Source organism: Gopherus flavomarginatus, chromosome 18 (genome assembly GCF_025201925.1).
Source record: "Gopherus flavomarginatus isolate rGopFla2 chromosome 18, rGopFla2.mat.asm, whole genome shotgun sequence".
NCBI lineage: Eukaryota > Metazoa > Chordata > Testudines > Testudinidae > Gopherus > Gopherus flavomarginatus.
This window is the reverse complement of record NC_066634.1, coordinates 1843674-1868454: the sequence shown is the minus strand read 5'-3', so window position 1 is coordinate 1868454 and position 24781 is coordinate 1843674. Positions and strand designations below refer to the sequence as shown.

Sequence of the window (24781 nt, the reverse complement as noted above, 5' to 3'; positions counted from 1 at the left end):
ACCCAGGAGTCTGGCTCCCAACCTCCCTCCCCTCCTCTAACCACTGAACCCTACTCCCCTCCCAGAGCCAGAGAGAGAACCCAGGAGTCCTGGCTTCCAGCCCTGCTGCTCTAACTCCTAAACCCCACTCCCCTGCCCAAGCTGGAGAGAGAACCCAGGCATCCCAGTGCCATCTGTATCACTCACCTGACAGGAGGGGTTTGATCTGCTTGATCCTGGCCGCCATGGCTGGTGTGATCTTGGCCTTGCCCTTGGCGTCGGCAGTGCTGGGCTCATCCGTCTCCATGGGGGCCAGCGTGTCTCCGTCCAGGCCGATCCCCTCCAGTAGACCCTGGGCCGGGGGCTCCACACTCCCCCCTGCGACTGCCTCCGCTTCACCTTCTGGCGGGGGAGGGAAAGAATTAGTGCCGGGTGGGGCTTGAGCTCTGGACTAACCAGCAGCCCCCCAAACCTTGCCCCAGCAGTTCATGCCAGGATCCCTGCTCTCCCCATGCCCCCACTCTAACCACTAGGCCCCACTGCCCTCCCAGAGCCAGGGCCCAGGAACCTGCATGTGGAGAAGCTGAAGCGAGCCCCCTGCCGGCACTCTGTCCCCGAGTCCGTACCTGCTTTCTTGGCTCCCTGGGGGGCGTTGGGTGCCGCCTTCTCCTCCTTAGGCACCAGCTTCTGCATGTCGGCCTGGCCGAACTCACAGCCTGTCGGCAAGCTGGGAATAGGGACAAGGGGGCGTCAGGCCTGTGGGCCCACCTGGCCTGCTGCCCCCTCCCTGTTCCCCAAACTGGCCCAGTACCCGCCCACCCCCCCATCCTGACCTGGGAGCTGCCCAACCCGGCACCTGCCCACCCCCGGATCCGACCCATGGGCCCACCCAGCCCAGCACCTCCCCCAACAGCTGGATTAGACCTCCAGCCCCAGCCAGGACCCCGTTAGCCCCCACCCCCTAGCGTCTAGCCCGACAGCTGCAGTTGCCCCTTTGCTCCAAACGCTTTGGGGCGGCCGTGGGCCAGAAGCAGCATCTGAGTGTGTTGGCATCTCATCCCCCCAGGCCCTACGGCCAGGCTGGAGCAGTGTGGGGGCGGCGGACCCCCCCGTACCTGTTGGGAGTGCAGAGGGACAGCAGAACAGTGCTCTCCCACACCAGGGAGCAGTACAGCTGACTCAGCTTGCTGAGAACGCTCAGGCCCAGGTGGGAGCCCCACTGGTTCACTGAGATGGCCCGGATCTCGCTCTGGAAGAGACAGAACTCTGGTTGCAGACTCAGCCCACCGCCTGGCCCAGGTGGGCACCACCACCTCCAGCCACCCACCTGCTGGCTCACCTGGCCCACCCGGCAGGTGTGGACGAACATCATGATGTAGGCGTGGGCGGCTGTCAGCGCGTGGAGCAGCGGCGTGGCCTGGGCCGAAAGGGTGGCGTCTGCTACGTTGCCCGCGCAGGCCAGCTCCCGCAGCAACACGGAGCCGCCCGGCGCCTCAATGGGCCGGTGCAGGGGCTCCAGAGAAGAGAGGATGGAGTCGAGCTGCAGCAGCCCCTCCTGCAGCACCTTGGGCTCGTGGGAGAGCGTCTGGAACAGAGGGAGCGGGGTGAGTCCGTCCTGACACACAGTCCCCCCAGGGTCCCCCCCGTGTCGGGAGCTGGGCTCATTCCTGCCCGAGGATGTGGCCGACTCCAGCTAGCTGGGGTGGGAGAAGCAAGGTGCCACGAGTTGCTGCCAGCTGCCCTCTGCCCCCCCGAGGGCAAACTCTGATTCTGCTGAACCAGATGCACCATGGGAGCCGGGGTGCCCACGGCACCCTTGAAGCGTGGAGGGCTGTGGTCCCATGTCGATTCCTGTCCAACCCCCGCAGGGTGCTGGCCTCCACGTGGAATTCCCCTCAAGGGCTCAGCCTCGTTTCCGTGGCATGGAGTTCCACAGGACCCCGTCCCTGCTGGAAAGGATCTGGGGTACCAAGTACTCAGAGCCCCAGGAGAGCAATTTCCAAAATGGGGGGCAGACCGATTCCCATCTGCTGTGTCTCCCCCGTCCCAGAGCCAACAGCCCAGGGCAGCCCCCCGCTCACCAAGATGGATTTGCAGACGCCCGCCACGGCCTGGCAGGCGGCCGAGGTGGGGAAGTCAATGGGCAGGTTGGGCAGGCCCAGGATGGTGACCAGGGGCAGCAGCCCCTTCTGGCTGACGAACTCCTGACAGTGGTCGTCCGTGGTGTTATTGCTGAGGATGGACTCCACAAATTTCATCTGGGATGGGGGGAAGAGGCGGTCAGCCTGGGGCATGGTCACCGTCCCCACCCCTCCCCCCGCCCCCGATCTCCCCGCCCCGTCAGCCTGGGGTGCAGTCCCCGCCTCCCCCTCAATCTCCCCACCCTGTCAGCCTGGGGTGCAGTCCCCGCCTCCTCCACTCCGTCAGGCTCAGCCGAGAGGTGAATAGGAAGAGGAGGGGACCGAAGGGCACTGGAGGTTTGAGGGCCCCCAAGGTGAGGAAAGGTCCCTTGCACAGATGGACAAGGGGTGGGGGGGAGGATTAGCCCCGTGCACAGGAACCGTGATTTCGCACCCCTGTCCCAGCCGCTTCAGCCGCTCCCTGGAGCGTGGCGTACATGCTGGCCCCATCACGAGACTTGCCATGCGGGTGGGAGGCCCTACAGGTTTGGGAGCCTGCCCCGGGCACTGTAACAGGCCAGTGGGGAAGGGGAGATCTCGCCCAGCGGGCAAAGCGATGCCCAGGGGGCCAGCCGGCGAGGGGCCCCACATCCCCCCAACCCAACTCACCACGTTGAGGATATAGTCCATGAGGGGGATGGGGATTCGCTCCTCCGTTCCAACCACCCTGGAAGAGGAAGGAAAGTGCCCCAGTTAGCGCCTCGCCCAGCCTGGTGCTGAGGGGCAGTGGTGGGATCCAGAGTCCCCAGCACCCACGTGGTGTCTGGCTCCAACACGCCCCCCCATGAGCGGCCGGGGCATTGCCATGCCTGAAACGTGGCAGGACCAGCTCTGCCCCCACCTCTCTCTGGGCAGGACAGCAGCTTCCAAGCCACTCTAAGGGGCTGGGACGGTCATAGCCTCCTCCCAGGGGAAGCCATCTTCCCCCACCGTGCCTCAGTTTCACCCTCTACACCCTCCCCCACCCCATCATAATCATCAAGTGGGACTAGCTTGGCCATGCTCTGGGAGCAGAGCCATTGGGGCCTAATTCACCATGTTAGGTTACAGCGGGGGGGTGGGGAAGCTGGGCACCAGGACTCCTGGGTTCTACCCCCGGCTCTGGGAGGGGAGTGGGGTCTAGGGAATCGGACGATGGGTGGGGCTAAGAGCCAGGCCTCCTGGGTTCTACCCCCGGCTCGGGGGGGAGCTGGGCACCAGGACCCCTGGGTTCTACCCCCGGCTCTGGGAGCGGAGTGGGGTCTAGGGAATCGGACCAAGGGGGGGGAGTTGGGCACCAAGACTCCTGGGTTCTACCCCCGGCTCTGGGAGGGGGGTGGGGTCTAGGGAATCGGACCATGGGGGGGGGGGGGGAGCTGGGCACCAGGACTCCTGGGTTCTACCCCCAGCTCTGGGAGGGGAGTGGGGTCTAGGGAATCAGACCATGGGTGGGGCTAGGAGCCAGGACTCCTGGGTTCTACCCCCGGCTCCGGGGGGAGCTGGGCACCAGGACCCCTGGGGTTCTACCCCCGGCTCTGGGAGGGGAGTGGGGTCTAGGGAATCGGACCAAGGGGGGGGAGCTGGGCACCAGGACTCCTGGGTTCTACCCCGGCTCTGGGAGGGGAGTGGGGTCTAGAGAATCAGACGATGGGTGGGGCTAGGAGCCAGGACTCCTGGGTTCACCGCAAGTCGAGCTGCGAAGACCAGTTAACCCCTTCCCAACACACGCTCAGGAAAGACGCGGGACCGGCCCAGGCGCCGAAGGGCTCCCTTGTGTCTAAGGGGCTGAGGGCGAAGCCTGGCGCCCCCTAGCCATGGGGGGCAGCACTCACTGCTGGCTGGGCTCCGCCTCACTCTGCTGGGTGGCATTGAAGCTCTGCATGGCCTGCACCTCCTCCTCCTCCTCGTCTTCGCTGGAGGCCTCCTCGGCCGCGTGGGTGGAGCGCGGCGGCGGGGCCGTGGCTGTGCCGTCAGCCTTCTGGATGGAGGGCTTCTGGCAGATGTACTTGGGGTCCCGGCCCAGGTTGCAGATCTCCTCCAGCAGCTGCGGTGGGCAGGAGACAGTGCAGTGAGCCGGGACGGCCAGGCCGAGTCCTGGGACCGCCGGGGAGGAGCCCAGCTGCTCAGTGCCCGATGCTGGGGGGATTCGGGCAGTGGGGAGGGACAGACGCCATGAGAGGCCCCGTTCCCATGGGCTGACGACCCCAGGGTGAAGTCGGACAGACAGACAGACAAGGAGGTGGGGGAGACCCAGAGACAGATGGAATCCCAAGGGATTGACTGACCTGGGCCACACGTACGGAAGCGCTTGGGGAAGTAGCAGGGGAGGTGGGGGAGAAAGGCCAGGAGGGGGCGTTTGGAGGGATGGGGGGTGGAGGAGCGAAGGGGCTTATGAGGATTTCAAGCCAGGTGACACTAGCCAAATGGCTCCTCATGGTGGCCAGAGCCCGGGGCGGGGCCGGAGGGGGCTGGTGGGGTCAGAGCCATGCACTAAGGACCCATGACAACCAGCGCTGCAGGATGGCAATGCCACACCCCTCATCCCGCAGGCCAGGCGAGTCCAGGGCCTGGGGGACCCAGGTGGGGGCAGATCCGGCCGCCGGCCCTCTCCCCCCTACCTTGATGATGGCGGTGGTGGCGTCCTGTCTTGAGTGTGGGCTGGTGCCTCATCAGCTCGTCCACGGCGCTGCCCAGGTTAGAGGCCGTGTCCCCTGCAGGGCAGAGCAGGCTCAGCGCGCGACCAGAGCTGCCAGCCTCCCACACGGGCTGGGGCGCCCCCTTGGGGCAGTGCAGCCTGTCAGGTCTGGCCACAGCTGTGGGGCGGTAAGCCAGGACTCCTGGGTTCTCTCCCTGGCTCTGGGAGGGGAGTGGGGTCTGGTGGTTAGAGCAGGTGAGCTGGGAGCCAGGACTCCTGGGTTCTCTCCCTGGCTCTGGGAGGGGAGTGGGGTCTGGTGGTTAGAGCAGGGGAGCTGGGAGCCAGGACTCCTGGGTTCTCTCCCTGGCTCTGGGAGGGGAGTGGGGCTTAGTAGTTAGGGGGGCTGGGAGCCAGGACTCCTGGGTTCTCTAGCTGTGAGATCTTGGGCAAGTCCCTTCCCCCAGAAAAGCATCTGATGCCCATTGTCAGGAGGCTGCCAGGCGTAGGAGCCTAGGGAGGGCTGGTGAGCGCCCCCCTGTGGCCAATCTGTCCCCTGGCACTCACCCAGCGGGTCGGAGCTGCGCCGGCGCCGCATGGCGGGCAGGTAATCCGGCGACAGCAGCACCTTGAACAGCCGCTCGAAGGGCTGGCACTGCACGAAGGACTGGAGGCCGCGGGCATTCAGACACAGGGCGCTGAACACGTTGGGGAGAGAGCCCAGGACTTCCCGCGTGGCCGGGACCTGCCCGAGGGGGGGAGAGCCAAGTCAGCCACGGGGACGGGGGGGTCAGCTCCCCCCCAACACACCCTCCCAAGAGCCGAGTCAGCCACGGGGACGGGGGGGTCAGCTCCCCCCCCACGCCCTCCCAAGAGCCAAGTCAGCCACGGGGACGGGGGGGGGTCAGCTCCCCCCCCACGCCCTCCCAAGAGCCGAGTCACCCACGGGGACGGGGGGGTCAGCTCCCCCCCCCACGCCCTCCCAAGAGCCGAGTCAGCCACGGGGACGGGGGGGTCAGCTCCCCCCCTCCACGCCCTCCCAAGAGCCGAGTCAGCCACGGGGGCGGGGGGGTCAGCTCCCCCCCTCCACGCCCTCCCAAGAGCCGAGTCAGCCACGGGGGTGGGGGGTCAGCTCCCTCCCCCACACCCTCCCAAGAGCCGAGTCAGCCACGGGGACAGGGGGGTCAGCTTCCCCCCCCACGCCCCCCCAAGAACCACCAGGAGCCAGAAGAGAGGGCCAGTGAGGGGGGACCAGACAGTGACCCCACAGCAGGGACTTGTTCAGCACACGCCAGGCGGGTGGTTCAGTCTCCAGCCAAGGGGGACACCTGAGGCCTGCTCAGCCGGGAACCCAGCCCCAACTGAAGCAGCTTCGATCCCAGCAGGGACCCACAGCTGCTGGGAGAGGGGACGCGCGCCAGTGGATCCAGCCAGCCAGGCGCGGGCGTGGGGCTCACGTCTTTGATGAGGAGGGCGTGTAGCATGACGTCTGTCAGCCCGTTGTCCTGCAGCGAGGAGAGCAGGGAGGGCTCCTGGAACACGAAGACCGTCACCACTTCCGTGGCTGCAAGACAGAGGAGAGAGCACGGGGGGTGAGGGACAGCTGTCCCACTCCTCTCGGAGACGCCCCCTGGCTGGGACCCTCCCAGTCAGGGATCAGCGAGAGCGCCCACTGAAAGGACTAACACCCACTCTCATGCTTCAGGGCTTCAGCCAGGGTCCTTCGAGGGTCAGGAAGGAATTTCCCTCCCCTCTCCTCATGGCCAATGGGGCTATTTATTCCTTTCCTCTGAAGCATCAGGGAGGGTGGAGACAGACCATCAGACAGCCTGGGCTGCTCCAGAGAATCCTCTTATAGGGATCTGGCGGTCGGGGAGTTGGACACACTAGTGAGCTGCACCCAGCTCTCGCCCTGCGCCAGGTGCTGTACGTCAGGCCACCCCAGTTTCTGTTTGACTCCACACGCTACCCTAACTCGTGCAAGCAGCTGGCCGCCCGCTCTGTCCCACTACATCCGGTCAAGGGCTCACCCCGCATAAGGGGAGCCAGTCTGGAGATGGTATCGTGAGGCTGCGCTGGGGATACCGGCTAACACAGAGCTCACTTCAGCGGGGTCGTTCCCTCGTTTCAACAGCTGGGGAACCTGAGCCCAAGGCACCAGCGGGCCAGCTAGCCGTCGCTGCCCGGTGCCAGCCCCCAAAGGGAGCACCAAGAACGACCCCAGGTCTGGGAAGCATCCCCTAGAGTCACGCTGGTTTCCTTGAACCAGAGCCGCTGGCTGGAAGGGGAAGTTGGACACGAACGAGAATCTGGCGCCACTTGACCGGGGATCAGAATTGATCCTCCCCGCCCGGACTGCAGAGCCGGCCCATAACTACACCCAGGCAGGGATGGCGATCAGGTCACCCCGCAGCTGCTTCGGTAGCTCCCGGTGTCGCTCGCGCTCAGGCAGGTTTTCCAACCCGTGAATCCTTCTCACAGCTTGTCTCTGAACCCCTCCCCCCTTATCCTCGTCCACCTTGAACTGTGGGCACCAGAACCAGCTGCAGCAGGAACTCAGATAATCTCTGGGCTCCCCTGAGCACGCCCCAGCCCCGGATCACGCCAGTCCGCTAGCCCCGGCCCTGCGGCGGATTCGTGGACGCAGGGTGGCGTCGCCCTCCCCCTGAAGAGCAGCTGGAGGGGGGACTCGGGAAGGCATCGCCCTGGAGCAGGGCCCCAGGCCCTGTCCTGTCACTTACCGAGCAGGAAGAGAGACGGGCCGTAGTACTCCGCGTTGCTGATGACGTGCTTCAGAGAGGTAGGCAAGGAGCCATCCATCACTGCAAGAGGAGAGGGGCCGTGAGAGACAGCAATGGGAAGGGGGGCTCCCTTTCATAACAGAGAGAAAGGAGGGGGGCCTGGGGGCCAGGACTCCTGGGTTCTCTCCCTGGCTCTGGGAGGGGAGTGGGGGCTAGTGGTTAGAGCAGGGGGCTGGGAGCCAGGACTCCTGGGTTCTCTTGGTGGGGGAGGGGAGCAGAGGAGGAGATAGGCAGGTCAGATCCTGCTCCCACCCCATCCCACCTGCGCCCACCCACCCCTCACAGGCGCCCCCTCACCGTGGCGAATGCCATCCGAGAAGGCGGGGTCCTGGATGGCTTTCTTTAGGAAGTTGAGCATGGATTTGAGCAGGGCGGCTCGCTGCGGGATACACTGCACGCCTGCAGACAGGGGGAAAAGGTCAGCACCCGGGCCGCTGCTCACTGCCCCCCACCTGCGCCAGCCCAACCCACCGCTCCGGGGGGCGACAATGGCACTAGTCGTGCCACCGGTGCTGCAGCTGGGGGCAACGGCGCTTGGCATCCTCGCTTCCGCCACCACCACAGCTGCCGCTTCCGGCCGGGGCTCCGCTGAGGTCGAGGGACCCGGGCTGCTCTCCATGGCCACGTCCGATACTGCAGGGGGACACGGAACATTACACGCCGGGAACCACACACCCCGGAATTCCCCGGCACCGTGCCGGTGCCCGATCCCTTCCAGCCCCATGGAGCCACCACCTCTCTGGGGCTGAGATCCCTGGGACTACGGGTTAGAGCAGGGGGGCTGGGAGCCAGGACTCCTGGGTTCTCTCCCCAGCTCTGGAAGGGCAGCGGGGACTGGTGGGTTAGAGTGGGGGTGGTAGGGCTGGGAGCCAGGACTCCTGGGTTCTCTCCCCAGCTCTGGAAGGGCAGTGGGGACTGGTGGGTTAGAGTGGGGGTGGTGGGGCTGGGAGCCAGGACTCCTGGGTTCTCTCCCCAGCTCTGGGAGGGCAGTGGGGGCTGGTGGGTTAGAGCGGGGGTGGCGGGGCTGGGAGCTATCGGATAGAGCAGGGGGGCTGGAAGCAAAGAGGGGCGGGAAGCTCTTTCACTCCCATCCCCTGCCCAGGAGATGAAGGAGACCTGCAGCTTGGCCAACCCCAGGCCAGCACCCATCTCCCTGGGGTTTCGGCCGCAGTGCCGACCCCGCCCGCAGACAGGGCAGAACTGCTGGGTTATGGGGATGAAATGCACAGCCCAGCCACGTTCCCAGTTACCTTCCATGTCCGTCTCCATCTCCTCCCCTTCCTGGAGGGGGGCGGTGGGTGGCCTCTGGATCTTTGGCTTTATGACGAAGGGGCACTCCCGGCGGCACAGGTCTACCTCGTGCTGGGGAGAGAGCACGGCGTTAGTGGGGCCGGGCAGGGGGATCTGGGGGGGCGTGCAGGCAGCGGGGGGCTGGTTACCTCTAGCCGGTAGATGAAGATGGAGAGGCCGCTGTGGGACTGGAAGGCCGCCATGTCCAGGTTGGTGATGAGATCCACCACGCGGACTGCCCGGGTCACGAAGGTGATCTGGTCCTGTTCATCCCCCAGGAACTTGATCACCTGGCGGGGGAAGCAGCGAGATCTCTGGTTCCGGGGCAAGCCGAGGATCGGGGCCACACACTCCCCCCTCACCCTCACAGGGCTTTGAAACCCGTCCTAGTTCGGTCTGCTCAGCATGAGGGGACAGCCGAGAGCACCACTGGTCCCAGCTGGCCTTGCAATCTGTGACCTGGGAACCCAGGACCCGTCTGGGGGTCTTCAGTTCCGGCTCCGGGACAAGGTCCAGGGAGGGCAGAAGCCCTTCGCAGCCCAGCCCCCCAAGGGAGCCAGCCAGCTCTCTGCCCTTGGGCCACATGGGAGCTGGGGCCTCCTGGAGTGGACAGGTCCCATGTCCTGTCCCCCCAGCCAGCCCCATCAGAGCCGGCGCCCTGTAGAGGACAAAGGCCTCTCCCCACGTCACCTTCAGTAAGGCCTCCATCATGCCGCAGGAGACCAGCGCTTCCCCGCCCGCGTCGTAGCTGGCCAGGTGGTAGAGGAAGGAGAAGAGGGCCGTGGCAAACTGGTGAGGGTACGGCTCCATGGTCGGGTCTGCGAGGGACATCCTGGTCAGCCCTTCGCCCAGGTCTCCCCCAGCCCCGGACCCTGCTCCCAGCCCCGCCGGACCCTGCTCCCCCACCCCTAGCCTGGCCCCGCCTGGCCCCAGCCTGGCCCTGCTTCACCCGGCCCGGCCCCAGCCCCACTCCCACCAGCCGCTCCCCACCCCCCCCCAGCCTGGCCCCGCTTCGCCCGGCCCCGGCCCCAGCCCCACTCCCACCAGCCGCTCCCCACCCCCCCCCCCAGCCTGGCCCCGCTTCGCCCGGCCCCGGCCCCAGCCCCACTCCCACCAGCCGCTCCCCACCCCCCCCAGCCTGGCCCCGCTTCGCCCGGCCCCGGCCCCAGCCCCACTCCCACCAGCCGCTCCCCACCCCCCCCAGCCTGGCCCCGCTTCACCCGGCCCGGCCCCAGCCCCACTCCCACCAGCCGCTCCCCACCCCCCCCAGCCTGGCCCCGCTTCGCCCGGCCCCGGCCCCAGCCCCACTCCCACCAGCCGCTCCCCACCCCCCCCAGCCTGGCCCCGCTTCGCCCGGCCTCGGCCCCAGCCCCACTCCCACCAGCCGCTCCCCCCCTCCCCCAGCCTGGCCCCGCTTCGCCCGGCCTCGGCCCCAGCCCCACTCCCACCAGCCGCTCCCCACCCCCCCCAGCCTGGCCCCGCTTCGCCCGGCCCCGGCCCCAGCCCCACTCCCACCAGCCGCTCCCCACCCCCCCCAGCCTGGCCCCGCTTCGCCCGGCCCCGGCCCCAGCCCCACTCCCACCAGCCGCTCCCCACCCCCCCCCAGCCTGGCCCCGCTTCACCCGGCCCGGCCCCAGCCCCACTCCCACCAGCCGCTCCCCACCCCCCCCAGCCTGGCCCCGCTTCGCCCGGCCCCGGCCCCAGCCCCACTCCCACCAGCCGCTCCCCACCCCCCCCAGCCTGGCCCCGCTTCGCCCGGCCTCGGCCCCAGCCCCACTCCCACCAGCCGCTCCCCCCCCTCCCCCAGCCTGGCCCCGCTTCGCCCGGCCTCGGCCCCAGCCCCACTCCCACCAGCCGCTCCCCCCCTCCCCCAGCCTGGCCCCGCTTCGCCCGGCCCCGGCCCCAGCCCCACTCCCACCAGCCGCTCCCCACCCCCCCCAGCCTGGCCCCGCTTCACCCGGCCCCGGCCCCAGCCCCACTCCCACCAGCCGCTCCCCCCCTCCCCCAGCCTGGCCCCGCTTCACCCGGCCCCGGCCCCAGCCCCACTCCCACCAGCCGCTCCCCACCCCCCCCCCAGCCTGGCCCCGCTTCGCCCGGCCCCGGCCCCAGCCCCACTCCCACCAGCCGCTCCCCCCCTCCCCCAGCCTGGCCCCGCTTCGCCCGGCCTCGGCCCCAGCCCCACTCCCACCAGCCGCTCCCCACCCCCCCCAGCCTGGCCCCGCTTCACCCGGCCTCGGCCCCAGCCCCACTCCCACCAGCCGCTCCCCCCCTCCCCCAGCCTGGCCCCGCTTCGCCCGGCCCCGGCCCCAGCCCCACTCCCACCAGCCGCTCCCCACCCCCCCCCAGCCTGGCCCCGCTTCACCCGGCCCCGGCCCCAGCCCCACTCCCACCAGCCGCTCCCCCCCTCCCCCAGCCTGGCCCCGCTTCACCCGGCCCCGGCCCCAGCCCCACTCCCACCAGCCGCTCCCCACCCCCCCCCCAGCCTGGCCCCGCTTCGCCCGGCCCCGGCCCCAGCCCCACTCCCACCAGCCGCTCCCCCCCTCCCCCAGCCTGGCCCCGCTTCGCCCGGCCTCGGCCCCAGCCCCACTCCCACCAGCCGCTCCCCACCCCCCCCAGCCTGGCCCCGCTTCACCCGGCCTCGGCCCCAGCCCCACTCCCACCAGCCGCTCCCCCCCCCCCCCAGCCTGGCCCCGCTTCGCCCGGCCCCGGCCCCAGCCCCACTCCCACCAGCCGCTCCCCACCCCCCCCCAGCCTGGCCCCGCTTCACCCGGCCCCAGCCCCAGCCCCACTCCCACCAGCCGCTCCCCACCCCCCCCAGCCTGGCCCCGCTTCACCCGGCCCCGGCCCCAGCCCCACTCCCACCAGCCGCTCCCCCCCCCCCCCCCAGCCTGGCCCCGCTTCACCCAGCCCCGGCCCCAGCCCCACTCCCACCAGCCGCTCCCCACCCCCCCCCAGCCTGGCCCCGCTTCGCCCGGCCCCAGCCCCACTCCCACCAGCCGCTCTCCACCCCCCCCCAGCCTGGCCCCGCTTCGCCCGGCCCCGGCCCCAGCCCCAGCCCCACTCCCACCAGCCGCTCCCCACCCCCCCCAGCCTGGCCCCGCTTCGCCCGGCCCCGGCCCCAGCCCCACTCCCACCAGCCGCTCCCCACCCCCACCAGTCTGGCCCTGCTTCGCCCGGCCCCGGCCCCCCCGGCCCCAGCCCCACTCCCACCAGCCGCTCCCCACCCCCCCCCAGCCTGGCCCCGCTTCGCCCAGCCCGACACCAGCCCCACTCCCACCAGCCGCTCCCCACCCCCCCCAGCCTGGCCCCGCTTCGCCCGGCCCCGGCCCCAGCCCCACTCCCACCAGCCGCTCCCCACCCCCCCCAGCCTGGCCCCGCTTCGCCCGGCCCCAGCCCCACTCCCACCAGCCGCTCTCCACCCCCCCCCAGCCTGGCCCCGCTTCGCCCGGCCCCGGCCCCAGCCCCAGCCCCACTCCCACCAGCCGCTCCCCACCCCCCCCCAGCCTGGCCCCGCTTCGCCCAGCCCCGGCCCCAGCCCCACTCCCACCAGCCGCTCCCCACCCCCACCAGTCTGGCCCTGCTTCGCCCGGCCCCGGCCCCCCCGGCCCCAGCCCCACTCCCACCAGCCGCTCCCCACCCCCCCCCAGCCTGGCCCCGCTTCGCCCGGCCCGGCCCCAGCCCCACTCCCACCAGCCGCTCCCCACCCCCCCCCAGCCTGGCCCCGCTTCGCCCGGCCCCAGCCCCAGCCCCACTCCCACCAGCCGCTCCCCACCCCCCCCAGCCTGGCCCCGCTTCGCCCGGCCCCGGCCCCAGCCCCACTCCCACCAGCCGCTCTCCACCCCCCCCCAGCCTGGCCCCGCTTCGCCCGGCCCCGGCCCCAGCCCCAGCCCCACTCCCACCAGCCGCTCCCCACCCCCCCCCAGCCTGGCCCCGCTTCGCCCAGCCCCGGCCCCAGCCCCACTCCCACCAGCCGCCCCCGCTCACCGATCATGGCCTGAATGCAGTTGCGCACCAGGACCGGCAGGAAGCCGTGGTAGGAGGCAGTTCCCGTGCAGTCGATGATGCTGCTGAGTTTCGGGGTCCGCTCCAAGTGCACGATGGAGGTGAGGGTTCTCAAGGAGGCTGCCTTGATGTCCTGCATGGAGGTGACGAGGGGCGTGAGACGCCAAGCCCAGCCCTGGCTTCCCAGCACCCCGGGGGGAAACTGAGGCACAGCCGCTAAGGCTGCCCTACATCAGCGGTTGGTTGGGTTCCCCTCCCATGCGAGTGCGGCCGACAAGCACAGGCACCCCGAGAGCCCCGGTACCCCGACTCCATGGGGTTACCAGCCATCTCGGCCCCACCCCCCCGGTGACACCCACCATGAGCTGTTTGTCCGTTATCTGCAGCACGTCCACCAGCTCCTCTATCAGCCCGTTGTACAGGATGCTGCTGGCTGACTCCTGCAGGGCGTTGGAGTACACTGTGGGCACAGAGGGTAGCGCGTCAGGCCGGGTGCTGCAGCCACCGGGGGCCCAAGCCAGAGGCAGCTGCCTCAGCTCGAGCAGGGCCACTGGGCGGCAGCGCCAGGCCACGCAGGCGCCAGCCACCAGCGGGTGCTAGAGGTGCCAGGCTCTGCCCTGCAGGGCGGTCAGAGGCCCACTTACCTAGTATGGAGATGGCATGCAGCCGGGCCTGGACAGCCTGCAGCCGCTTTCTGTGGTTGGAGAAGCCATGCGCCAGGCGGATGTGTGTGAAGAGCAGCATCTGGAGTGGGGCAGGGGACACAGAGTATTGGGGGGATTACAGTACAGCCCACAACTGTGCCCCACCCTTCCTGGCACTGCACAGCTCCCTCCCACCCCCAAGGCAAGAGGCTGCCCCCAAGTAGCTTGTAATCAATAGATGGGGGGCAAGGGGGAAGCTGAGGCAGAGAGGCACACAGGCTCTCTCCCAGAGTCAATTCAAGCTGAGGATAGAACCCAGGAGTCCTGGCTCCCAACCCCCACCCATTAGACCCCACTCCCCTCCCAGAGCAGGGGATAGCACCAGCAGTCCTGCCCCCTAGGACCCCTCCTCTGACCCCGGGTTCTGGCCCCAGGACGAGGAGTCCCGGGCTCCCAGCACCCCCGGCAATGCCCCGGCACTGACCTGCTTGTCCTTGGGGATGTTGTACATCTTGGTGAGGGATTCCATGATCTCGGAGGGACTTTCTGAAATCTGCAGGAGGAGACCAGAGGAGGCGCTCAGCACCAGGCAGCTTCACACCCATGTACCCCCCTTCCCACCCCCAGGCCCAAAGCCTCACCTTGTCCAGCTGTTCTATGTGGATGTAATGCAGCGTGTTGCTGGTCGTCTGCAAAGGAAGGGGGGGCGGCATTAAGGGGGCGGCGGGTGGGAACTGGGAGGGGAGCTGTCCACAGCTTTGGTCAGTCTCCCCACACAAAAGCTAGGAAATGGAACCCAGGAGTCCTGACTTCCAACCTTCCCCACACCCACCCCTCCTGGCACCAGGGATAGAGCCCAGGAGTCCTGGCTCCCAGCCCCCTACTCTAACCACTAGCCCCCACTCCCCTCCCAGAGCTGGGGAGAGAACCCAGGAGTCCTGGCTCCCAGCCCCCCCTGCTCTAAACACTAGCCCCCACTCCCCTCCCAGAGCTGGGGAGAGAACCCAGGAGTCCTGGCTCCCAGTCCCACCTCTCGCTGGGGGGCATGGCAAGCCATGAGCTGCTGAGTGGGGAAGGCGCCCCGGCGCTGTGGGCACAGCTAAGGAAACCTGCCCTTCCCGGATGAGCGCTGACAGCACAGGGGCGCTAAGGACAGAGCTTGTGAGCCAGAGCCCCCCCCCAGAACTGGCCTCATTCCAGGGCCTTTCAAGCTATGATTCCACCCCTGCCCCCTCCGAGCCCCACGCTGGGGTCTCCCCCCTAGGGGCTCAGCCCTCCCCGGCCGGACACTCACCCTTTTATCCACTTTGACCTCGGTGCCCAGATCTGCATAGAACTCAAAGTGCAGCGTGGTGGCACTGGGTGGGTATTTCTACATAGAGAGCACAGCACGGGGGGGTCAGAGGACTGCAGGGGCCGGCCTGCCCCTTCCTAGACCGGGGAGAGCCCCACCCCCCACCTAGCGCCAGCAGCTACCCCGCTCTTCTTGCCTCTCAGAGTTCCCCCTCAAGAGGGAAACTGAGGCACACAGGCCAAGCTGGGACTAGAAGCCAGGAGTCCGGAGCGCCAGCCTCGTGTGCCAGCTGCCCTGGCAGGGCACCGTGTGCTGCTGTCTCAGGGAGGGGAGACGGAGCAGCTACCATTACAAGGAACCCCCTCCCAGAGCCAGGAGAGAACCCAGGAGTCCGGGCCCCCAGCCCACCTTCCAACTCACTAGACCGCCCCTCCCCTCCCTGTGCCAGGAAAAGAACCCAGGAGTCCTGGCTCCCAGCCCCCTGCTCTAACCCACTGGACCCCATCGCCCTCCCAGAGCCAGGAGAGAACAAGTGATGTGGGGCAGCACTGGGGATCCCCCAGGAACTCCACCCATGAGGGCTCGGGGTGCGGAATCTGTCACCACCCTGGGCCAGACGCTCAGGCGCCTGGAAGCCACAGCTCAGGGCGTGCCAGGGACGGCTAGCGGAAGAGAAGGAAGCCGGGGTGGGAACTCACCACCATGTGCAAGTCTCTACAACAGCCGGCCAGTCCAAAGCCGTTTTCCTTGCCGCCCCAGCTCTGCAGGAAGAGAGGAGAGGGGGGTTAGTGACATCCAGAGCCCCCCCAGCCCCGCCCCACCCCCCACGGCGCATGGGGCGCTCACCTCAGCCAGGTGCTGCAGCCGGGACAGCAGGGGCGCCCGCTTGTCCGAGCCCAGGCGCGTGATGTAGTTGGAGCGTTTGCTGAAGACGTAGAGCAGGTTCAGCACGGCCAGCACCACCTGCATGTCCGAGGAGGCCAGCAACGTGGTCAGGTGCTGTGGGACGGCGGGAGAGGTTAGATGCTGCACGGTGCTCAGAGCCGGGGGACCCCAGCCTGAGCCAGGTAGAAAACCCCAGAGTCCTGGCTCCCAGTGCCCCCCCAGCTCTAATCACTAGTCCCCACTCCCCTTCCTGAGCCAGGAGAGAATCATAGATTATTAGGGTTGGAAGGGATCTCAGGAGATCATCTAGTTCAACCCCCCGAGCGACGTAAGTCACTAACCTAAGTGCTGGTGCGGACAGCACTATGTTGGTGGAAGAAGTTCTTCCAGAACCCAGGAGTCCTGGCTCCCAGCCCCCGGCCCCACTCTACCCACTACCCCTCACTCCCCTCCCAGAGCCAGGAGAGAACCCAGCAGTCCTGGCTCCCAGCCCCCAGCCCCACTCTACCCACTACCCCTCACTCCCCTCCCAGAGCCAGGAGAGAACCCAGCAGTCCTGGCTCCCAGCCCCCCTGCCCCACCCTACCCACTAGCCCACACTCCCCTCCCAGAGCCAGGAGAGAACCCAGCAGTCCTGGCTCCCAGCCTCCCCGCCCCACCCTACCCACTAGCCCCCACTACCCTTCGAGCCAGGGAGAGAACCCAGGTGTCCTGGCTCCCAGCCCCCACTCCCCTCCCATGAAAGCCAGGGGCCCTGCCTCCCCACCTCGATGGAGCTGTAGAGATGCCGGGAGAAGCTGTACTCTATGAGCAGGGCAGTGAAGTTGAGCACGGCCAGCAGCAGGGCCTTGAGCTGCTCCCGCTCTGGCCGGTCGCACACCAGCATCCACAGCATGTTCTCCACTGTCTGCCCGGCGTCGGCCAGGATGCCATCAAAGCGGTCCAGGAGATCCACCCAGTGGTACAGCTCGCACTGGAAGGGGGGGCGGAGATGGGGGTGAGGGGAGCAGCCAGCGAACGCAGGAGTCCTGGCTCCCCCCTGTCCCTACATGGCTCTCCCCCAGGCCAGTACTGAGATGGGAGGCTCTTACCATTGTGACCTTAGGAGTGTAATATAATCTCTCACTGGAGGGTGACAGGGCCAGAAAGAGCTAATTGCCCCCCAGACTGACCCAGTCTGGTTAGGAAGGTCTGGAACTGAACCAAGCTGGGAAATGCAACCGGCGGTGCTGGGGGCAGAAGGGGAGGTTTGCTCAGGTCCTGCCATGTGAGCAAACAAGTCTGGTCTATCACTGGGGCTTCGATTCAGGGATTGGAAAAGGCGCATTAACATTTAGGAAGATACTTGAGGGAAATGGTATTATTGGCTCTGTCTCTTTGCAGGTCGTGGTAACCTGTATCTGACCCGTTTGATGGATAAATCACCCTGGGCTAATTGCCAGCATGGCTGGGAGACGGCAAGCGAAGCCCGTTGTTTTCTGAGGCCAAAAGGCTGCAGGAAATGTATAAAAACCCTGGGCCACGATCCGGCTTCACCTCAGATCCGCTCTGCGTTCCAAGAGGCGGAAACCTTAAGCCACAAGGATCGAGATCCCCAGGCACTGATGGAGTCGCCCTGAATACGGCCGTTGGACTGTAACCTACGGACTTTCTAAAAGGACTTTTGGCAACTACAAACTCATCTCGGCTTGTACCTGAAGCTCAGGAATTGAATTCGAGTGTCTGCAGGTTGAGCTTTGAACCAACTCTCGCTCTCTCTCTTTTCTTTACTAAATTTTCGCTTCGTTAATAAGAACTGGCTGTAGTGGGTATTGTGGGTAAGATCTAAGTTACAGTTGGACCTGGGTGTGTGGCTGATCCTTTAGGGTTGGAAGAACCTTTTCTTTTATATGAAGAGAGAAGATTTTCAGGAATCATCCTCTGATCTGACGTGTGTCTGGGCACAGGCCTGAGGCTGGGCACTGGAAGGGAACTGCGGGGTCTGGACTCCTCAGTAACCAGGGAGGTACCAGAGAAGCTGTTCTGGGCTGGCTGGTAAATCTCAGTACTGGAAGATCCACCAGCGTCTGGGGTCTGTTTGCCTCGATCTGTTTGCAGTTCACCCTGATTGAGTGACCTCAGCTGGCTCCCCCGGACACCATCGTACAACCGTACTACAACTTACACTGGCCACCCAATGGTCACGGGCACAGTTGGTGGCCCCCACTCTCCAGCTGACATCACAGCCAGCGCCCCCTAGAGGGGAAGGCCCAAGCTCCATTCCCCACCCACTGAGCCAGCCAGTCCCCAGAGCTGGTGCTCCCTGGAGGGGCCATGGTACCTTCTCCTCTCCTCAGTTCTCACAGATCCCTAGCTGGACATCCCCGGAAGCAGCGAGTGATCGATTCCTGCCAACACCCCAACAATGCCTGGGGCTGGCCCAGGAGCCGAGTGACCAGTCAGAGGCAGCTCCAGCCGAGCACCCGGACACCCACCTTCCCAATGTTCCATGTCTTGATCTGTTGCAGTTCCAGCAGCAGCTGCTCATCGTTGCAGACTTTGAGCTTGTCAATCAAGGCCCTGCAGTCGGCAGGCTGGGGAGAGAAGTGGGGAGAGGCAGGTCAGGGGTACCAGGCTGCTTCGGGCCTGGGGCACCAGGCTGCTTCGGGCCTGGGGCGATGATCCTGCTGGATTCCCCCAGGGCTGATTTCCAACACGGTGGGAGAACCCAGTGGGTCTGCGGGGCATCAGAGATGGACCCAGCCCTCTGGCATCAAAGGAGAGCACCCTCTCTTCACAAAGCAGGGCCCTCAGAACACCTCCTATAGGGAGCAACAGTTTTCACACCGGGGTGGGTCTAGTGGTTAGAGCAGGGGGGGCTGGGAGCCAGGACTCCTGGGTTCTCTCCTTGGCTCTGGGAGGGGAGTAGGATCTGGTGGTTAGAGCGGGGGGGCGGGGCTGGGAGCCAGGACTCCTGGGTTCTCTCCTTGGCTCTGGGAGGAGAGTGGGGGCTAGTGGTCAGAGCGGGGGGGGGGGGGGCTGGGAGCCAGGACTCCTGGGTTCTCTCCCTGGCTCTGGGAGGAGAGTGGGGGCTAGTGGTCAGAGCGGGGGGGCGGGGCTGGGAGCCAGGACTCCTGGGTTCTCTCCCTGGCTCTGGGAGGAGAGTGGGGGCTAGTGGTCAGAGCGGGGGGGCGGGGCTGGGAGCCAGGACTCCTGGGTTCTCTCTCCAGCTCTGGATTCAGTTTGATCCCAATAAATATGGCAGCCCAAGCGTGGCCGAGCAATTCCTAGGCCAGAGTATTTACATCCTGTTGTGAAGGGCAGATCCCGCTCGCAGTGGTAATATCTCCCAGTCAGCGTGACGGCCTGGCTGGCCAGTAACCCAGCACTCTGCTCGTTAGCCAGCCCTGACACCTGTGTTTAATGGGGGCATTTCCCCAGGAGCCTTCCAGCCCCCAGTCACGCCCGGAAGCCCGGGGCTTCCAACCCCCAGCGATACTCACAGCCTCCGTGGGGGTCTTCTTCAGTTTCGTTCGGTCCACTTTCATTTTTTATTCTTTTCCACGTTCTGATCCTGGAAGAGAATAGGGGAGAACGGGCAGTGAACGGGGGGGCGGGGAAGCAGGCAGGGGGCCTCGCAGCCAGCAGAGGGGTTTGTCCATTCTGCACTGCCATAGGAGCCAGGCACCCGTGTCCTGGCTCTAGGCCCCACCATGCCAGGCCTGGACAGACAGTGCACCCAGACGGGCCCTTCCCCCCCGCAGAGGCAATCCAAGGAGACCGGCCACAGGTCTGTGGCAGAGCTGGGGACAGAACCCAGGAGTCCTGGCTCCCAGCTCAACCCTCACAAACTACTACATTCCCCCTCAGTCAACCAAGATTGGGGGACCCCATGTGCCCACACCGCAGCCACCCTGACTCGAGACCAGGGTCCCCCTAAATCACGCCAGACTCCAGGTGTGCTACCCCCTTCCCAGATCAGGGGGTCTTCCCACTGCACCGGGTGCCACTCAGTTCCCCCCTCCCCCAAACAAAACGAGCCCCCTCCATTGTGCCAGCCCAGCTCCAGCCCGCGGCCCATCCCACTGAGCAGGGAAGGGTGACCCCCAAGCTACCCAAGGTAGGGTGACAGTGCCACGCATGGGCAGAGCCAAAGCTGACTCTGCTCCCGGCCAGCCCACACATCTGTCCAATAGCCTGGAGTTCTGGGAATGCCCCCCTCCCCCTCCGATCCATTCTCCGCTTTCACCTCTCCCCCGCACCTGGGCAGGGGGGTGGGTCTCTGCTCCAGTAGCAGTGGATCTGAGCCCCTGGGGGTCTGAACCCCTCAGAAAGGAATCAGCTTCTGACCCTCGATTCAGGCTCCAGCCCCGACCGTGACTGGGCTGGCCCAGAAGAGAGATGTGGGGCGAGCCCAATGGTCCCCCGCCAGCCGGCAACTCTTGAGAGCCGAGTCTGACCCACGGGCACCCAAATGGCTCCCTCGCTCTGGGCTGCAGTTGGCCAGCTGTCCAAGAAGCACAGGCTTCAGGACAGGCACTGGCTAGGCAGCACGGGGAGGGAGGGACCCTGATCTCAACTGAGGCCCCTTGATTGGGGGAACAGGGGCAACACCTGGGCTCCGTATGCCTCACAAGGGCTGAGCAAGCAAGCAGCATGGCTGGACTGGAACCCACCCCAGGCAGATCAATGGCAAACAACAACAAAAAACCCTCCACCCCAAGCACAATCTCCCCCTGAACGAGATGCCTTCTGGTTCAGAGCGAGGCAGACAGCTTCCTGGCCCCCAGGGCAGACCATGGGGGACGGATCGGGGGCCTGAACAGCTACAGCACCTCCTTTCAGGAGCGGCTTCGCGGCCTCCCCCAGCCTCCAGCCTGCAATGCTTTATTTGGCACCAGTGCGACCACGGCTGGACTGAGGAGCCCAGTTCAGTCAGAGAGGGGTCGGCGAAAGCCACGATTAAGGGATTAGCAAACCGGCTTTCGAGCGATACTCCAGGACCGCCAGCTCTTCAGCTCCCCAGTGAGAAGATGTTGTGGGGGGACTTGATTCCAGTCGAGGGCCTAGGCGTGGGGAACCAACATTTGAGAACAGGCTCTTTGATCCCGCAGAGAAAGGTCAGACCAGCCGAGCACCCGGACCTAGAGAGCACACGGTCTGAGCCGAGAGGGAGACCCTGGGCCCCATGCCAAAGCCTGAGCCCAAACTAGGCACTTCTTCGGGCCCATGGCTGGCCGCTGACCCCGCCCTTGCAATCTGCTCTGTACGGTCAGGCTGCCCCGCAAACAAAGCCGGGGCCCGCAGTCAGGCCTGAACTACAGCTCCCAGAAGGCAGTGGGCTGGCCTTGGCCTCAGCTGATGACATCACAGTTCCGGCTCTGGAACAATGAATGTGCAAAAACCCCGCAGGAGAGTGGGTGGGAGCGGTCTGGGGGGCAGGGAGGGGAGGGTGCACTCAGGGCTGCTGGGGCAGCCTCGGCCCCAAAATCCAGCGTGCACACTCAAATCCACAGCACCTGCACAAGAGGGACCCTGAGCTGCGGCCGGGTCTCTGCCTTTCCCGGCGCCGGCAAAGGCCCCCCAGGCACACTTGAGGCAGCCCCCCCAGTTCGTGGACTAGGAGCAGCCCTGCCTGCTTCCTCTCCGTCTCTCTCCACGGCATGAAGGGCTCGCGGGGATCTCATCTGGCACATCCAGGGAACTGCCCCCAACAGGTCCCAGTCCCATGGCCCTCACTCGCTACAGGACCCAGGAGTCCTGGTGCTGCAGCACTTGCAAGGTGACTGAATAAAAAAATGAAAGAGAGAGACTGGAGGAGCACAGCAAGTGCCGCTTTCTGTAAAGTCAGCGAAGAGCCTGGCTCTAGTTTACGCAGGAATTAGCTCAGGGAAGTCCTATGGCTGGCGTAAACAGGAGGCCGGACACCTTCACAGGCTGCCAGGACAAGTGTTTGAAAGGCAGGTCTTGGGAGGAGCAGCAGGCAAGGTCCACACATGGCCACGCGTCACAGCAGGGCTGGGCCAGGAGGGAGGTTTATTAGCCCACCTGCCAGGGGTACACAAAGGAGGCCACCTTCCTGGAGGCCAGGGAAACGTACTGGTTGGAGACGCTCTTTACCGAGGCCAGTCTCAGAGCTCTGACCTTCTGAAGGCCAGCAGCATTCCTCCCCACCCCAAGGAAGTCATTAATTATAGCCTGACAGAGCGTAGGACCGGGAGGCAGGTCCTCACAGCTCATGCAGTCCTGTGCCTCAGTTTACCCTTTCTAAAACAGCCACATGCTCTATAAACATGAGCTCCAACTGCCTGCAATGCACAGGAGGGCAGACTAGACAGAACTAAGGGTCCCTTTTAGATCCAAAACTCTTCACATCCCTTTGGAGGGTGGTTAGATTAAGTTCCTCTGGCCAGGATCTGCTCAGCTCCCTGCACAGCTGATGTCTCGAGACACCATGGTCAGCCAAACTGACTGATCACAGAGGAGCCTTCCGGCCACATAAGCTCGGAATCCGGAACTGGAACAACGGGATCTTCCCCCCTCTGACAGAAGGGACGCACAAGGCATAGACAGGCCAGCCAAACCCAGGAGTCTGGTTCCCGGTACCAGACGCCAGCCAGAGGAACTGCTGACTCCTGCACCCCTGGTCAGATGGTTAGGGGAGACAGGCCTGGCTCGTGGAGCCTGCCCCACAGCAGATCGAGTTCTAGCGGCCAATGAGCTCTCCTGCCACGCAACAGGCAGCAGCCAGCAGGATCCTAGCCTACAGAGCCCAGGACCCGGGACCAGGGAGGTAGGTGGTGGTGGGAGAAACATATGGACACAATGAGTCAGTCCTGACCTGATTAGGTTCTAGCCCAGGCAGCCCACGTGACAGTGGATTTTGCTCCCCCAAAGGGCAGGCGGGTGCCATGTGCTGGGACCTCTGGGCCAGGATAAGAGCCGTAGTTGGATTCCCAGGCCGGGGGGAGTTTGTACGAATGTCACTGGTAAGAAAAGCTGACTTCGGGGGTGGGGGGTATCTCAGGCCCAATCTGCTCAGACAGCCCCAAAAGTGGACCGCTCACCCTATCCCGGGTCCGGATGAGGGGCACCAAATTTCAAGGCAATCCGAGCAACCGTGTGGATTTGTCACTTGTTTTAACACCCTCCCCTTTGATCCAGCGCAGGCCGGTGGCTGGGACCAGCTTTTCACCTTGCTTTTCTGTCTCTTTCTGTGGCCCAGACTGTGACCTCCTCAGGGCAGAGACTTTCGGACTGGGTATCTGTCTAGCACCCCGCGAAGCCAGGTTTCCACAGGCCAGCCAGCCAAGCCATGGGGCTAAGAACTTTGTCCCTGGGCTGGAGCTGCTGCCATCTCTGTCAGCCTGGCTGGGCAACAGTGCTCAGCGCCAGGCTCCCACTGAAAGCTCCTGCCCCTCCTCCGACGGCAACGGACTCGGGCTCCAAGCCTGGGAGGCAGATCGTTGCTAAGTTTGGCCACTTTTCCCAGCACCGCGTCCTACGTTCTGGCTAGACCCTTGGGAGAGGAGCTCTCGCAAGCATTCGCTCAAGTCAACGCAGCCTTCAGCACACAAACGCCGCGCCTCCCCCCCGGGCCGGCCCGGAAAAGCTGACAAAGCACTTCCTGCTGGATGACCCAGTTTGCCAGAGAAACCAGCCTTCGATGGGAACCAAAGCCCGGTGGTGGGCTGGGGCCCGCTGTACACACCCCGCTTGGCGAGGCCTGGGATCCTACCCCGCCAGTCCTCTGCTCTAGATGTCTTGGGAGGGCTGCAGGCCAGTGGGCCCCCTTCGCTCCAGGCTGGCTGCCTTAATGTGCCAAAACAACCAAAGCCTGGATGCTGGCAGCTCCCAGAGCCTGCTGCTCCTGTCTGCTCCAGCCGCAGGCCCCGAGGCTGTGGGGGGCAGACTGCGGCAGCACCTCTCCTCATGCTGACTGGTTTTAAAAGCCACCCAGCTACACTTCTGCACAGCTCCCAGCTGCTCAGATGCCAAGCTTCCTCCAGGTGGGCACAGCCCACAGAGACCCACCCTTTCCTACCCCTCAAGGAGCCATGCTCCAGCCTGAAACTGAAAGCAAAACTCGCTCAGCATCCCAAGCATCCCCAGCTGAAGAGCCTGCGCCGGTAGCTCCGAGTGACAGAGCACGGCCGACACTCACCAGACCGCCCCACAGCAAGAGACCTACGCAGCCGCTCCCCCCAGTCAAATGTGTTGAGATCAGAGCAATCAGGAAATCAATCCCCTCCTGCCCCCCCACCCCCAGCAACACTGGACACCCTAGAAGGGCCCAGGGCGTCCTCCCCAGACTTCCTCCCAGGGGATTTGCACCGACACCTTGCAACCCGCAGCTGCTTAGTCACAGGCATGACTCCACGAGGAGTTTTCGTTTCGGTTCTGGAATGAGAGCCCTCAGCCCCCGCCCAATAAAGAGCTGCCCGCTCATGCGGCAACGCCAAAAATATAGGGCAAAGCCTGGAGCATGCCAGGGCTTCCAGCCCCCTCTTTTGCATTCTGCCTGCTGTGACTCACGGCTCCGCGGTGCTGTAGCTAAGCTGGCGCTAGACAAACCCCATGTGCTGCGGGGTGGGGAGCTGCTGGGGCTCTGAACTTCAGAGCCCTCTCCACCCAAAACTCCCCCGGCAAAGGGGCAGTAAGGAACAGCACCTGGAGGACGGAACGAAAGGGGCAGCCTAGGTTTGACCCATGGCTTTTAGATACTTCCATGCCCACCCCCTATGCGGTGTCTCAGTCTGTAGGTCACTGATCCCCACAGCCTCCCTGTGAAGAAAGGCAGTGCCAGTAGCAGCGCTGCCTCAGTTTCCCAACCTAAGAGACTTACCCCCGTCTCAATTCCCAAGCCAGCACCCTAAGTGCCAGAGAGTCCTGCGAAGGGCTGAGGGGCACGTGGCATTCACCCCATCTGAGCCCCCGGAGGCCCCTCAATTCATTCCCAGTGGAACTAGAGCAGAGCTCTTTGAACACGATTCCCGGCCGGAGTTTGCCAGCGTTGGCGAACCCAGCGTGACCCTCAGCGAGCTGCGCCAGCGGTTAATTCGCCTCCCTGTTAAAAACACGCATCTTATTTCTCCTCTCAACGAGTTAGGCTTCAA

At 65.6% G+C, this 24781-nt stretch overlaps 1 protein-coding gene across 1 annotated transcript in view; it reads right to left on the bottom strand.

The window, feature by feature from the left end:
* Positions 1 to 24781, bottom strand: part of HUWE1 (HECT, UBA and WWE domain containing E3 ubiquitin protein ligase 1) — a 171949-nt gene that overhangs the window by 134934 nt on the left and 12234 nt on the right. The window contains 28 exon segments of the mRNA XM_050927167.1: positions 187 to 381; positions 606 to 706; positions 1095 to 1228; positions 1319 to 1564; positions 2061 to 2237; positions 2769 to 2826; positions 3971 to 4182; positions 4757 to 4780; positions 4782 to 4849; positions 5338 to 5515; positions 6228 to 6334; positions 7512 to 7592; positions 7869 to 7970; positions 8043 to 8204; positions 8822 to 8933; positions 9011 to 9151; positions 9552 to 9679; positions 12846 to 12996; positions 13223 to 13323; positions 13508 to 13607; positions 13992 to 14060; positions 14149 to 14196; positions 14802 to 14879; positions 15500 to 15562; positions 15648 to 15800; positions 16453 to 16659; positions 18161 to 18259; positions 19169 to 19239. Coding sequence (XP_050783124.1) covers positions 187 to 381; positions 606 to 706; positions 1095 to 1228; positions 1319 to 1564; positions 2061 to 2237; positions 2769 to 2826; positions 3971 to 4182; positions 4757 to 4780; positions 4782 to 4849; positions 5338 to 5515; positions 6228 to 6334; positions 7512 to 7592; positions 7869 to 7970; positions 8043 to 8204; positions 8822 to 8933; positions 9011 to 9151; positions 9552 to 9679; positions 12846 to 12996; positions 13223 to 13323; positions 13508 to 13607; positions 13992 to 14060; positions 14149 to 14196; positions 14802 to 14879; positions 15500 to 15562; positions 15648 to 15800; positions 16453 to 16659; positions 18161 to 18259; positions 19169 to 19213 — 3340 coding nt within the window. The 5' untranslated portion in view covers positions 19214 to 19239.